A 14,316-nucleotide genomic window follows, 5' to 3' on the forward strand; every position below is an offset into this window, starting at 1 on the left:
GAGCCGCTTCCTTGTGACACACCTGAGGAAACACAATGAGAGAAAGACTGTCTTTATTTGCTCATCTTACTGCAAAACAAATGTTGTGAGATCGTGACAATGTTTATTAGTTTTCATTAAGAAGGACAAACACGGTTCACCCATCCTCCCGCCTCACTTCCCCAAACCTTTCAAACAACACATTACACTAACAAGAGAAGAACGGGTGACATAAACCCACACAGAAAAGAAAAAAAAAAACAGCAGCAACACAGTAGTCCCAAAATAAATAACATAAAAAAAATATGCCAACACTATTATTTTAACTTTAAGATTGTTGACTTGTGTTGGGTGTCTAACACTTGCATTACGAAGGAATGCAATAAAAAACGTTTACAGATTTATCATACGTTAGCCATCTTCCCTAATAATAAAGGCAAGGCAAGTTTATTTGTATAGCACATTTCAACAACAAGGTAATTCAAGGTAAAAGTAATTCAAAGTGCTTCACATAAAACCATTAAAAGCATCAAAACATGAGGCAAGAGAAAAGGAGATTTAAAAACAGTTAGGAACATTGATTGAAACATTAAAAACAGTCATTAAAACACTAAAAATAGAGTAAGAGTTGCAGTGCAGTGTAAGAAATAAAATACAGTAGTTAAATGCAGGAAATTGATTAATATCCTTGAATATAGTTTAATTAAAAGCAGCAGCAAACAGAAAAGTCTTGAATCTTGATTTAAAGGAGCTGAGGGTCTCAGCAGACCTGCAGCTTTCTGGGACTTTGTTCCAGATATGTGGAGCAGAACACCTGAACGCTGCTTCTCCATGTTTAGTTCTGAGTCTGGGAACAGGAAGTAGACCGGTCCCAGACGTCCGAAGGGGTCGGGATGGTTCATAAGGTAGCAGCAGATCAGAAATGTATTTTGGCCCTAAACCATTCAGTGCTTTATAAACCAACAGCAGGGTTTTAAAGTCAACTCTTTGTTGGACAGGAAGCCAGTGCAAAGACCTCAGACCTGGAGTGATGTGATCCACTTTCTTGGAGGACTCGAGCTGCAGCGTTCTGAATCAGCTGCAGCTTTCTGATTGACTTTTTACAGAGACCTGTAAACACACCGTTACAGTAGTCCAGTCTACTGAAGATAAATGCATGGACACGTTTTTCCTCTAATCCTTGATATATTCTTCAGGTGATAGTAGGCTGATTTATACATAATGGTAATCTATTCTTGGTCTTTATGCTTTCTTGCAAGATACACTAAGTGCATGTTCCTTTTTCTTCAGTTTTATGTTTGAAGGGTTGAGGTTCAAAATGTAAATCTAAGGTACCAGAGGGAGCTCCAAGGGATGATTGTGTCCATCTTTTACTTTTTCACAAACATTTGTTTTCCTATATCCCTAAATACAACGATACAAGGTCCCTTTACATTCATTACATATATCGCCAAAATGGTGTAATTGTACTGGTGTTATTGCTATATGCACAAGTTAATTATATTGCAATATTTTCAGACGAGTATTCAGAGATCATTTCTGTGCATCTTCACAAACCAATAGGATGTTCCAATCCTACAATGTTATTTCCTTATTCAAGTCCTTCCTCCATGCGTCTAATTTTCCCTCTGAGGACACTTGGGAACCAGAAATTAAGAAATCATAGAAAGAAGAAATCAAGCCTTTGCAAAGATTTAAAAAACATTTTCTTGGTAGGATGAATTTTTCCTTCATCTATTGAAACAGAAGCTTCCCCTCTTTGTGAACATCACCAATTTTCCTCAGTCCCCTCTCTGTCTATATACAGCCCCCATCTGCTCTTCAAACCCAGCATTGCCTAAATCACACCCATCACAGATTCCAAGTTCCGCACCCAAAACATGTGAATTCAAATCTCATCTGCATAAAAAAAATGTTTTGGGAAAGGAGACGCACCTTAATTGAACGTTCCTCAATGGTGGGTGCATTGTCATTGACATCTTCAAGCTGGATTATTAGTGTACCAGTTCCTGTGGCTGGGATATCATCTGGTGAGGTGGCAGACACACACACATCAGGAGAACAACTCTATTCTAGGGAAGCTAAAACATCAGTGAGATAACGTCCATATTTAGTTTGGCCCCTAAAGCAGTGCAGAAAACCAGATTACCGTGTACAAGTCTTGCCTCCTACCTACCATTGTCATATGCACCAATGAGTACTGTGTATTTGTTGTCCTTGACGAAGAGGGCCTCTCGATCCATGGACTTCCTGACTTTAATCAGGCCCATGTCTGACACATTCAGCCATCCGGCAGGGTCTCGAATTATTCTATACCTGGATATAAACAAGAAAAACACAGACAGTTAATGCTATGCAAGCGAGCGGATAACAACGAACATGCTTCATGACGGGGCATTCACAGATCGGATCACTATAAAAACATTCAGTTGATATTTGCCATATATTGTTCTTCGAGTTTAGCTTGGACATAGTGTCAATTTAAGCCGGAGACATTTTACTTGGCTAAATGCTCATGAAGCCAAACTTACAATAAACTGAAAAACTAACATTTAAGGTTTTTGGTGGCTGTGACAGTGACATATTGAACCATGATCATTGTTTTATTATCAACGAAACTCAATCAACTTCCAAATCAAAGTGATGCAATGAATATCAACAGCTACTGATTGGAAATGGTGGAACAAGAGGCCGTTTTCAGCATTTTAAAGAAACAACAAAATCATTGCTTAATTCTAATATGTTGGAGCAAACCAAATTACACAAAAACTTTGGAAGACAATAGTGAACATGTAGTAAATGTTGTCTGCACTTAAATACTATACAGTGAAATTAAAGATGAATTGAATACAGTCACCAAATGCTTTCACTTTGTTGCCCTCAGAGGTTAGAGAATTGACACCAAAAGCTTGTTTTTTCTTATTTTAGTTTTCTCTGGCAGTGATAACCTTGTGTTTAAATACTTAACAACAAAGATCAGAGTTCGAGCTTACATGACTTTCTGTTTGCGTGCAGTGTCTGGGTCAGAAGCAGTGTACTGCACCACATCACCACCCAGTGCAAGGTCCTCCGGTTTTGACACATGTTTTTCTATTGGATCAAAGATTGGAGCTTCATTGACGTCCAGCACACTCACCACAACTGTGGCAGTGGCAGTGGGCAATGGAGTAGCAAAAGGAACCTCATTCTCCACTGCAACCAACAGAGTGTGCTTGGTGCTCCTCTCAAAGTCAAGACCCTGATTGGATGGAAGGAAAACAGCAGCACAATTCAGACAAATGTCTCACAACTCACACTGCTGTACAACTTGCACTCAAATTCCCTCAATACATAACAGTGATTGTTATCTAATAAACTGACAAAAGGTTGCTGAAACACTATCTATAGAGCAAACATTTAATGACAGATATCTCATAACTTTAATATTGTGATTGAGAATTCTTTGTATATGTCCTACCTTGGCAGTAGAAATGATTCCTTCATGTTTGTTACTTCCTGTTTTCACAGTGAAATGTCCTCCAGGATCACCATCGATAATCGTGAACTTGGCGTTCCAGGCTGGGGAAAGTGGCACGTCACCATCTGTGACTATCATCCTAATGACATGAGCGTCCACTGCATTTTCTTTAACAGATGCCTCATACTGGGAAAATGTAACAAGGGAGTTAAAAGAGAAAAACAGTGAAGATTAGAAAAAAGGATGCTGTTGCTTGTAAACAAGTATTTCTTAACCATGGTCTTCAGTTCATGACTCTACAGACATGGGATTCTCTGTTTACTATAGTTCACTTACCATGAACTAGCAAGCTCATACATGGTCAACTTTAAACTAGACTACTAATAAAAATAAATGAAGCATGGCAAAAACTCCAAAGCTTGACAGATCTGCGGTGCCTAGTTATGGTTGCTGAGCTAGGATTGTAGACCTGCTCATCTGGGGAAGTGTTTAGAGAACATAGCTCTCCAGTCAGAATCATGTTGTACTTACGGAAGGCTGAGTGAAGGCCGGAGCATTGTCGTTGCTATCTGTGACAGTAAGGATTACTTTTGCTTCCCTAATCAACCCTTCTCCCTTCTGGTCTGCTACTTGAACCACTAGAGTGTACTTTGGAAATTTCTGTTAGAAGAGAAACACAAATGAGTTTAACTCACCAACTGGAAGGCTTAAACATTTTTGACGTAATTTTACAGACTCCGTTGGAGCAAATCCATTAAGAAAAATAGCCAAGAAGCTAATGACAGTCCCATTAGCCCTGGCTGGTGTGATGTTACATGATGACAAATGTTACTTTGAACAACAAAAAAAGGAAATGTACAGTGTATAAAAGCAACAGACCACACTTTCTACTCCATAAGGGGGCATTCGTAAGGTTCATCGTCATCAAAATTGCATTTCCTGTTTCTAGGCAATTACCATAATATTCTCTTTGGTAATGCAAAACGGAGGAAAGTCGCAAGAACGTTACCGTGACAACAAATTTGAATTACTTGAAATGAATTGAAGCGTCACGAATGAATAGGAAAACATCAGTTCTACAAACTACCTCAGGCTGGTTGGCAAGATGTACAATTTCTTCTGCATGCGGATTTTAGTTTTCAGTCTATGCTAACCAAAATCCGGAATTTGTGGTTTTGTATCAATGAATCTATATCTGCCACATATCTATAGATTTCCAGATATGCATCATTTGATCTTTCCAACCCCACTTGTCAAGATCAGCCAATAGCAGATGGCTATATAAACTTTCACACAGTTTCTATGATCAGCTGTGTGCTCAATCAGTAGTTTCATACTAGCATCTACTAATAAACTACTTCCTATGTAAACAAACCATTTTCTCAGTCGGCCCACACCAGAGCTATCATGAAAGACAGACAGGTGAAAGGTTTTTAGAAGGCTCACCTCTCTGTCGAGCCCGCCGGCATTGACTCGGATGGCTCCAGTGACTGGGTTGATGACAAACAGATATTCAGTGGGCAAATTTGGATCCTGGCTCAAAATACGGTAGCGAAGATCTGAGGCGTCAGTATTTGGCTGGTCAAGATCTGTGGCCACAACCTGAATCACCTCGGTACCTGGAGAGAGGGAAGTCAGAGGTGAAAATAAAGTATGTGATATTCTTGGTAGGGCTGGGGCTTGGGCTTAGAATTTTTAATTCCAACGATTATGAAATCAAGATAATTGAGATAAAACGATTATTTTGCCGCTGTGGACTCGATGGAACCTCTCACGCCAAAGTCAATGAGTAATCGTTGATTTTTCCCATAAACAAGCAGCGCACTTCATCAAAAACGTGATTTACAGAATGAAGCTGGGTACGATAGTTTTTTTTCAACCCAACAATGCACCTGGTGATGGTTGTGGTCAGTCAGTGACTAGTCTTGTCGTAACCCATATAGTTAACTAAAATGATCCTTCAATATAAAAAGTAATTTATAGCAAGGTTAACTACTATGATGACTTGCATGCACATAAAACAAAGGCAGATTTAGACAACTGGCAGTTGAGAGTAATGACCAAAGATTGTTTTTGATTTAGCCATCTGCCATCAGCTTAATTAGGATGCTCACTTTTTTGAGAATATGAGTTTGCAAACTTTTTTTCTTTCTTATGTTTATAATTAGGTTACAGGTTGCATTAGAAAAAGTCCCTTTCAGTAATGGCACATCCACTGTGAAGTAACACAAATGTGTTGGAGCAGGACCTTGATTTAACTCTATCAAAGCTTTAGGTCAAACAGTAGAAGATCAAATCTGCTCTTTTGTCTTGTGATAACGAAAAATACCATGTAACATTAACAGACATCTTCAGGGCTAAAGGAGATCCACTGCCAGTACCTATTGGAGAGGCCTCAGCAACTTCTCCCAGGAAGGTGTCTTGAGCAAAAGTTGGTTTGTTGTCATTCTGGTCAATTACTTTCACTGTAATGTCCATAGGCGCTTCTGCAGTTCCTGCACCTTCTGCCACAGCATGTGCTTTAAACTGCATAAGACAAACACATTAGAATTATAAAACTGTATACTCATAATAATCCAAGTAGATCCTTTTAGCATTCACACTGGTGACACAACATGCCACTGGTTTCACTTTAAATCTCTGATCTACAGGTGCACCAAGATAGGCAGTAAAGAAGACCGTTAGCAAATAAACATCATGTTACCAATGTAAGATTGAATAATTATTGTTTTTGGAGGGAACGTTGATTAAACGCCCTGAATAAACATCTGTTATTGTGCTGATTTGCACAAATTAGTCTGGAATATGAAGCTCGGCCATGTAATACTGAGCTAGCTGCTCCATGGGTCCGTGGTTGTCCCGGGGATGACTTCCAGTTATTGTTATGGGGCAACTTGGATTCCATCAACAGGATGAGAGCCCCGGTGCTGGGGTTTGCTCTGGCTAAATTCAAACTGCTAACGGAAGCTCCATCTGTCTCCCAGAGGAGGCGCACGCTGTACCCCCGTAGAAGCCTCCCAACCTCGTCTCATTGAGAATGAGACGAGCAAACTGCCTGATCATGAAAAGTGAACAGAGTGTATAAAACTAACCTCAGAGAGGGTGCTTACCATGTACACGTCTATTAATTCTCTGTCCAGCGGTTGTGTCAGATACAGATTACCAGTGTCTCTGGTCATGGTGAAAAGGTCAACAGGAGACTCACTGGCTCCTGGACCAGTGATGCTGTAGAAGATCTTCTGTTTTTTATCCTCATTAGAACGGATCTGGAAAAAAAAACACACCAGGCCGGAGTTATACCACTCTCACCGTTATATTAGCCACAATATTGTGTACTGTAGAGGTCTTTGAGTTAATCTGCATTTACCTTTCTGAGGTATAGAAACCGAGAGCGGTTACAATATTCTACATGGCCAACAGCTGATTCATTATTTCAGCCATAGTGCACCTCAGAACATCTATGCATTTTCATTATAATGTATCCCAATAACAGGATGATTACACTTTAAAAATGTAAAAAATAAACTGTCTCAAGAAAACAAGGTCATTAACTTATCACCAGTTAAGGAAAAATTTAAACTATGGCTATATTTAGGGAGGAATGGGGAGAGATGCACACATGAAAATGGAACGCTATATTTGAATGTACTGTAAATAGAACCAAAAATAAAATAAAAAGCAGAGCTCAATGACTGCAGCGGGAACCTTGGCAGAAATTGAGAAACAAATAACCAAAATACAGTTCAGTATCAAATTCTCAGGAACAAGGGGCTTAGGTTCCGCTTACTTGAGCTACTAGTAGGGGGTAGGGTCCTCTGTCATTCTCAGAAACTTTTAACTCAGGAATAACCCAGTCTCTCTTCCTCCTTATCAGCCCTTCACCAGTCTTGGGAAAATTCAGAATGGGCACCTGGAAGAAAACATTTGTAGCCAGTTATAGTGTGACAGACACAAGACATTGGACCCTTATCGCTGCACCTCACGTTAGCGCATAGTTGTAACCCTGCAGGTTTTCAGTTATCGTTACAGTTCGTCAGTGCTACATAGCTTGTTAAACTCTGAATACATAACTTAACACGTACTACTCTTAATAAATATTCAAAATTAGACTATTCTAATAGTAAAAAGAAACATTCAAATGTAAAAAAAAATTAGATTTGATTGTGAAAAAAAAAGCTAAAACAATGTCACAACTAATGATGACAGAGAGTGACACCGTTTCCTAACAGCAAGCACTACGTTCCACCTTTTGTACTTTTGTACTAAAAGCAGAAAATATTTTATTTTGTGATAATAAATGAAAATGACATAATTTAGCCTCCAGCAACCTGACATTTATTTAGATTTGTATTAATGAAATGAGTCGCGCTAAAATTGATGTACAAATAGTTTGAACATGTGTTTTTTTAGAACACATATTTGGCTAATTTTGACAGCACTCCTAATAAGTTACATTAAGTTAGTATAGAAAAAAAATGTAATTCCAAACTTACATCCCACAGCATTGCTATGAAAAAGACTTAAGCTAACAGAATGAGCCTAAGTCTGAGCCTTGGCAATTCATACACAGCCACAAAGGGGCAGTGTTCTATAGAAAAACGGATCTTTGCACGCAGAGCCTTTTCACTGTCAAACCTGCCTCTAACAATGTCAATTGTTCCAGACCCTTGATAAACACAAATTTGATGAATGTGGCACTTGCAAAACATATTTTACATCAAATATATTATTCGAATGAGCGTTATTTAGAAACATACATTTGCAAGTTTCCTTCATGCCCTTTCAAATGTGTCCAATCCTTTTCACTGTCCTACAGTACCTCTGTGTTATTAGCAGAGTCCACTTCAGTGTGGTGGTGCTGATGGTTGTGGTGTTTGCGTTCTCCATGGTGATGCTCGACATTATGGTGATGGTTCCCATGGTGGTGCCTATCGTGCACTACTCGGATAGGAACACTCATTTTGTGACCTTGTGAGTCCCAGGAGTGGATAAAGAATTCCCGGTTTCCATGAATATTAGCTGGTCTTTTTACCTGGAGGGAAAAAACACCCATTAGCAAAGGTCAACTTGCTGTTAACAGATTTGGATTCAAGCAAGCTCTCAACATGACAAAATCAAACTTCTAAAAATCCAAAGTGTTGAAGGTAGTTTGACAACAAAGACCAACAACAAGTGCTGTTGCCGCTCAACTAAATCTGTGCTGCATTCAGGTGGGTCCAAGTTACACATGGAGGAGTCACTCAACAGAGATACTGCTGTCTTGAAACTTACATCGGTTCTATTATCATACTTCATCTATGTTGAGTCAAAGTTGTATTTTGTTATCGTTTCTGAGATAAACCACCTGAAGTGTTGCTGAGAATTCATATTTTCACACAATAGTTACTCAAATCCCCTAATCATGTTAAGGCACAAAGGGATGTGCAAGGATTTTGGAGAGGTGAGCATTATAATTTTACAATAGTCTGTTGAACTCTACTGACCTTCAACATGCCATCTGTCTTCACTTTGAAATGGTTGTTGTCGCTGCTGAAAAGAAATGTTGTGCGGCTTGTGCAGTCAGAGAAGCCCACTGGAATTTGAAAGAATAAATAGTTATTACAGAGCCAGAACATAGACAAAACAAAGAAATGGCAAGTCTTCAGAACAAGCTGGCTGAACCAGCATGATGTGTTCTGGCTAATAAAAAAAAAGTAGCCTTTCTAATAAATAACACTACTGTGGTAATATTTTTTTTTTACTATTACAGTTTTTATCATTCTATTATATCCACTTCTGCAGGGTTTTTTTTTGTAGTAGTAATCCTTTTTCTATTATTATTGGGCCTAACATTACTGCTTCTACTGCTCTGATTGTATGCATCATTTCTGTCATATGGATCGATTGTTCATTCTGTACACATATCTATTGCACTTCTGACCATCCTGATAGAGGGATCCCTCCTCAGTGGCTGTCCTTGATGAGTCTTCATTTTAAAGCATTACGTGTTGTATTAAATGTAATCTTAGACATTTCTTTGGTATGACCTGCAGCTGGTAACATTGCAGCCAGAGTTTAGTAACTTTTATCAATCACTGGTGCGACCAAATCATTTCCACACTCCAATTCATCACCACATTCATGCAGTGAATTATTTGTACTGTAGATCTCAGCTGTGGTGAAGGAGCGCAGCAGTGCAACACTAGCAGGCTGAGATGGACAAAACACAGCAGAGTCCAGTGAAGAAGAGTTTGCTTCTGATCAATATCGAGCCATTAAAATATGTACATATCGGCCCGATACAGATCCTTAGGACTGGCTCAGAACATCTGTTATAAAAGATTGAAACTACTGCAAACCAAGTTGTGCAATGTGTTGTGACACAAACTCATGACTGAGGTGAAGTCCCCAAATAAAAAAAAAAAGCATGAAAAAGCTTTAGCTGCAGATACGTCTATGCTACGGTTGTCCTTAGTGATCATATGTTTCATTTTGTTTTCAAGAGTGGCACCTTTCATTTAATAAAGATTATTCAAGTTTGGTGAAATTGAATACCTCCTATGCCTATTGTATATGGGGTCAGATCAGTATTAACGTTAATAAATGCACACAAAAGTACTCACAAATGTTTTGTGATTTATAAATAAATGACTCTACAAAAATATTTTTCATAGCACACATAATAAAAGCGAAATCTTCATATTAAAAAATGAAGGTTCATTTTAGGTTGGTACCCACAGGCTGGATCACAGGGAGCTACCACTTGCGTTATACCGGGTATATGCATTATAACATTTCAACCAAAACAGAGCACTTTCTGTATTCAACCCTTTGTTGATAAAAATGTAACAGAGAGTTTGTCAAGACTCCATCTGGGGTGAATGAACAAGTGTGGGGTTTAGTGCTTAGCTCAGGTTGTTGTTTTTCCAAAAGCAGTTTGAAAACTAGTTTGACTTCTCGCTCAGATCAAGTACATACGCTTCACCTACCTACACTCTCAGCAACTACAAATAAATGACGATTGCTGCCTATGTGTTCACACCAAACGCGGCGCAAATTTTTTGCGCGAAGAGATTACACACAAAGTTAATGCAAATACACCAACGGACGTCAGTAAATGCGAATTTGCGATGGCGGAACGTGAATAACACAAAAATCGCCTCAATCGTGCAAGTTGAAATTGTTAATTATCACAAAAAGATATGCCAATCAATTCAATTGAATTCTATGTTTATACACTGGAATTTTAATTCCGGTTTAAGTTTTGACCAATTTGTTGCTGCATTAAAAAGGGTTACATTTGAATTGTAATTCCTGATCATTTAGAAGACTTTTTTGCCAAATTACTGGTGTACAATTCTTTAAATAATAGTTATTTGTAAAAGTATAGTTATGTATCCTTTTATTTTCCAAAGTTAGAAAAAGCAATGTTTAAGTCAAGCCTGATAGTGGCTTACACACAATAAGAAATGTGACGCAACATGGTGAAAACTTCAACGTATTCTAGAGTCTGCGTAAACATGTTAATGCTATAACCACAAAATCGTGGATTTAAAAAAAATCTTTAATTTTAATAGAAATGTAATAACATATTAGTCCTAACCAGTCAACTCTGTCAGCATTGTTTTAACCCATGAAAGAGATATTTATAACCAGCATTGATGCGTTTCCTCACAGTACAGTCATACTGTTGGTGTAACGGACCATTATCGATCCGTGATCCGTACAGATTTGGCACACGTGAAACGTGGATTAATAAATCAGTTTAACGTTAATCATCACGGAGTGAAATAAAGTTTTACTGATGAACGTTTCCAGCCAATATTCATTACAATATGCAATCAGGACATCATACTTGTCCAGGATATTACTATGCATCAGCCACTAAACAGACTGACTGTAAAACTGCCATAACACAGCACCAAACAGTTTATTATGACCAAGCAACCACAAGACAACCCAGTTTAATGATTTGGTAATGCCATGAGTTTACACATTTTACGTCAGCAGCGGCATTATGGACTCTTCCCTCCTCAAGCAAACCAGAAGCCTGGTTCATCATAGTATAATCTTGTCTTAGACAAGAAAAAGACATAGGCCAAACTAAAGAGGGTGATCAGCCATTCTACTGAGACAATTGGGAAAAAAGTAAACGGTGGAACACTTCCGTGACCTGACAAACATGTCAGGTCTGTAGTGAAAAAAAAACTGCAGCTGTGTAGTGCTTCTTTTCTGAGACTATTTGATAAATCAAGGCCTGTAAAACAGGCTCGGGGAGATTGTTTTGCCCTGCAGGTAAGAGCATTACAGGAGGTGCGGAGTGAGTGCAAGCTGAGACCTGAGGTTGTTTGGGGGTGAGAACAATGTGAGCAGCTAATCTGTAGAAGGCCAAATCAGGAGGAGCACCGTAGCAAAACTAAAGGAGTTTAGTCCATCACTTTAACTTTGGTCTCGATGCCTCCATAGATAAAATGTTCTTTCCTGAATGTACAATCTGAAAATAATCCATATTTCATAATAATGAACATTGGAAATGAACAGCACACCGTTTCCTTCAGGTGTGCATTAGCCAATGAGTGAGAGCGGCTTCCTGGATTGTACCTACCTTTTCCCAGTCTCATGCCCTGGCTCAGGTGCTTCCTGAACACCCGGAAAATCAACACATCCGACTTGAATCCAGGCACACATGTTGATTCCTTAGTAGTCAATAAAGATGAGGCCTAAGAGAAGAAAACAGCCTTTTTATTAATCATAATCCAGAAGTATGGAAATGTGGAATCAGTAGGCTACAGGATAACTTTTTCAGTCTGATTTTGTTAAGGAAACTGTAAAATGGCATGTTGAGTGATTACACTCAGCATTGGTGTAATCCCCAATTGAGGTGGATAAACTTGCCACCCAGGGAGTCATAGGGTCCAATCTGGGCTAACAAATAATTGCACTATGGAATTGAATAATCTCAATCATTTTTTGTATTGATCTATTAGTTTGGTCTATGTAATGTTGAAAAAAGGTGAAACATGTCCATCAGAATCACGGAGAACTCAAGGTGATGTTTTTGAATCGTTTTTGTTTTGGCCAACAAATAGTCCAAAGACAATATAAAACAGAGATAGAACAGCAAATTCACAGCTTGAACTAGCATACTTAAGTAACAATACGATTAATTATCAAAGCTGTTGCTCTAGGTCTATCAATAACTACATCTAAAACTGTTAAAAAAAAAGCTTGATTCAGTAAAAAAATAATTCGCATATTATAAGAAACTATTTCCCGAAATGTTCACAGTATCATAGTAAAAGCAAATGCTGTGAACAAATTGTAATGACAAATGTGTGTTTGCAAGCAATCCCATCGAAAGAAGTTTTTTTTTCCACCATCGAAACATGTTGGAATTCAACCTGCCGAAAACGTCATCAACAGAACTAGGGCGAGGCCCGTGGAGACCTAGCGGCTCCTCGAGGGGAGGAAGCATAAAACTCTGAACGAGATTCAACGCTTCCTTGTGTCAAATGGGTGACATATTTGTCAAGACATCGTTTTTAAATTACTTGATATTTTATACATCATTATTTAGGCCATATGTAATTCAGTCGAAGCAGTGCTTATTAATATAAAAGTTCGCCATTATCACCCGCCCAAACAACCGAACTCCTTTAAGTTAAATACAATGCAGAGCCGCGGCAAGTGTTGACTAACACAAATTGAGAGTACTGAAATAAAAAGCTGCTCGGTGCAGAACCGAAAGTATCGTCAGAAATAGTTTTCTAAAAACACCCAGTGTTTAATGAGATGTACAAAAGTAAGGTAACTAAAGTCACCAGTTTATTTTTCGTTCTCTAAATCTAACGAGAGAATGACAGAAATGCGTGGAAGAGTTAACGTGAAGTAATAATGAAGGCAGGAAATCTCACCTGAAAAACGACGATTAAAACGCCCAACACCGCGACCCGGCCGGTCCCCATCTGTCTGTAAACCCTCTTTCTATAGTCCTTGCAATGAAAGTAGAAAACCACTGAATTGCGAGGTGATTTTTAAATATATATTCCTTTGCGAATTTTCGTCGTGGCTTCTTTGTCTCCTCTCGTGAAGGTAGATTCAGTTACTGACTGAGTTCAGCTGGACGAGTTGCTGCAGGTACTTTCAGCGTGTGACGTCAGCCTACAGGTGCGCGGTTTCCGTGTTCCTGATATGGTCATACAGGCTGAACACACCTGTAGAGACAGATACCAGTAGTTTCTGTTACTTCCTGCTCATGAACAGGTAGCAGATAAACAACAGATAAATACACTGACAGCAGTTTTATTAACGAGCAGCTGTATCAGAGCAAAGTGAATAGCATTCTTCAACTTTCTGTCTCATTTCCTCTTACTGACAACCCCCGCTTTCTCGCTCTCTCTCTCTCTCTCCTCTCTTCAGCTCCCTCTCGCTTCTTCTTTCTCTCTCTCTCTCTCGCTCTCTCTCTCTCTCTCTCTCTCTCTCCCTCTCTCCATATAGCTCCCTCTCTCCCTCTCTTTCTCTATAGCACTTTCACTCTCTCTCCTCTCCCTCTCTTTCTCTCTCTGTCTCTCTCTCTCTCTCTTTATCTCCCCCTATCTCTCTCTCTGTATCTCCCTCTCTCTCTTTTGACTGCATACAATTGACAACACTTTATATCCTAATATTGACAAAATATTTTCATATAGTGACATAAAAATCAAATTTGAAACTACCCTGTGGGATTTAAGATTCTAACTATGGTCGTTCATGGACTGCTGTCAGGGTATGAAACCAGCCTCGGAAAACCAGTAGAGGTTTCAGGTTCCCCATTTACATAGAGCTTAACGAGATCCTTACCATACACTGCCACGCACCATGCATTTCAGGCTATATGTGATGTGTTTATTATTACTGCTGTATTT

The 14,316-nt window shown here is 38.9% G+C and overlaps 1 protein-coding gene across 1 annotated transcript in view; it reads right to left on the reverse strand.

Annotated features, from left to right (window-relative positions):
* cdh31 (cadherin 31) overlaps positions 1-13,583 on the reverse strand; it is a 17,974-nt gene extending 4,391 nt beyond the window's left edge. The window contains exons 1-14 of the mRNA XM_079168747.1: positions 13,330-13,583; positions 12,021-12,135; positions 8,920-9,008; positions 8,256-8,468; positions 7,224-7,346; positions 6,547-6,702; positions 5,818-5,962; positions 4,883-5,055; positions 3,968-4,096; positions 3,437-3,622; positions 2,973-3,217; positions 2,156-2,295; positions 1,915-2,006; positions 1-22 (exon numbers count right to left, since the gene is read on the reverse strand). The exon at positions 1-22 is cut by the window's left edge and continues 111 nt beyond it. Coding sequence (XP_079024873.1) covers positions 1-22; positions 1,915-2,006; positions 2,156-2,295; positions 2,973-3,217; positions 3,437-3,622; positions 3,968-4,096; positions 4,883-5,055; positions 5,818-5,962; positions 6,547-6,702; positions 7,224-7,346; positions 8,256-8,468; positions 8,920-9,008; positions 12,021-12,135; positions 13,330-13,380 — 1,879 coding nt within the window. The 5' untranslated portion in view covers positions 13,381-13,583. The remainder of the gene's footprint in view (positions 23-1,914; positions 2,007-2,155; positions 2,296-2,972; positions 3,218-3,436; positions 3,623-3,967; positions 4,097-4,882; positions 5,056-5,817; positions 5,963-6,546; positions 6,703-7,223; positions 7,347-8,255; positions 8,469-8,919; positions 9,009-12,020; positions 12,136-13,329) is intronic.
* Between the last annotated feature and the right edge of the window lie 733 nt (positions 13,584-14,316).

This window comes from Pholis gunnellus, assembly GCF_910591455.1.
Source record: "Pholis gunnellus genome assembly, chromosome: 11".
Lineage (NCBI taxonomy): Eukaryota > Metazoa > Chordata > Actinopteri > Perciformes > Pholidae > Pholis > Pholis gunnellus.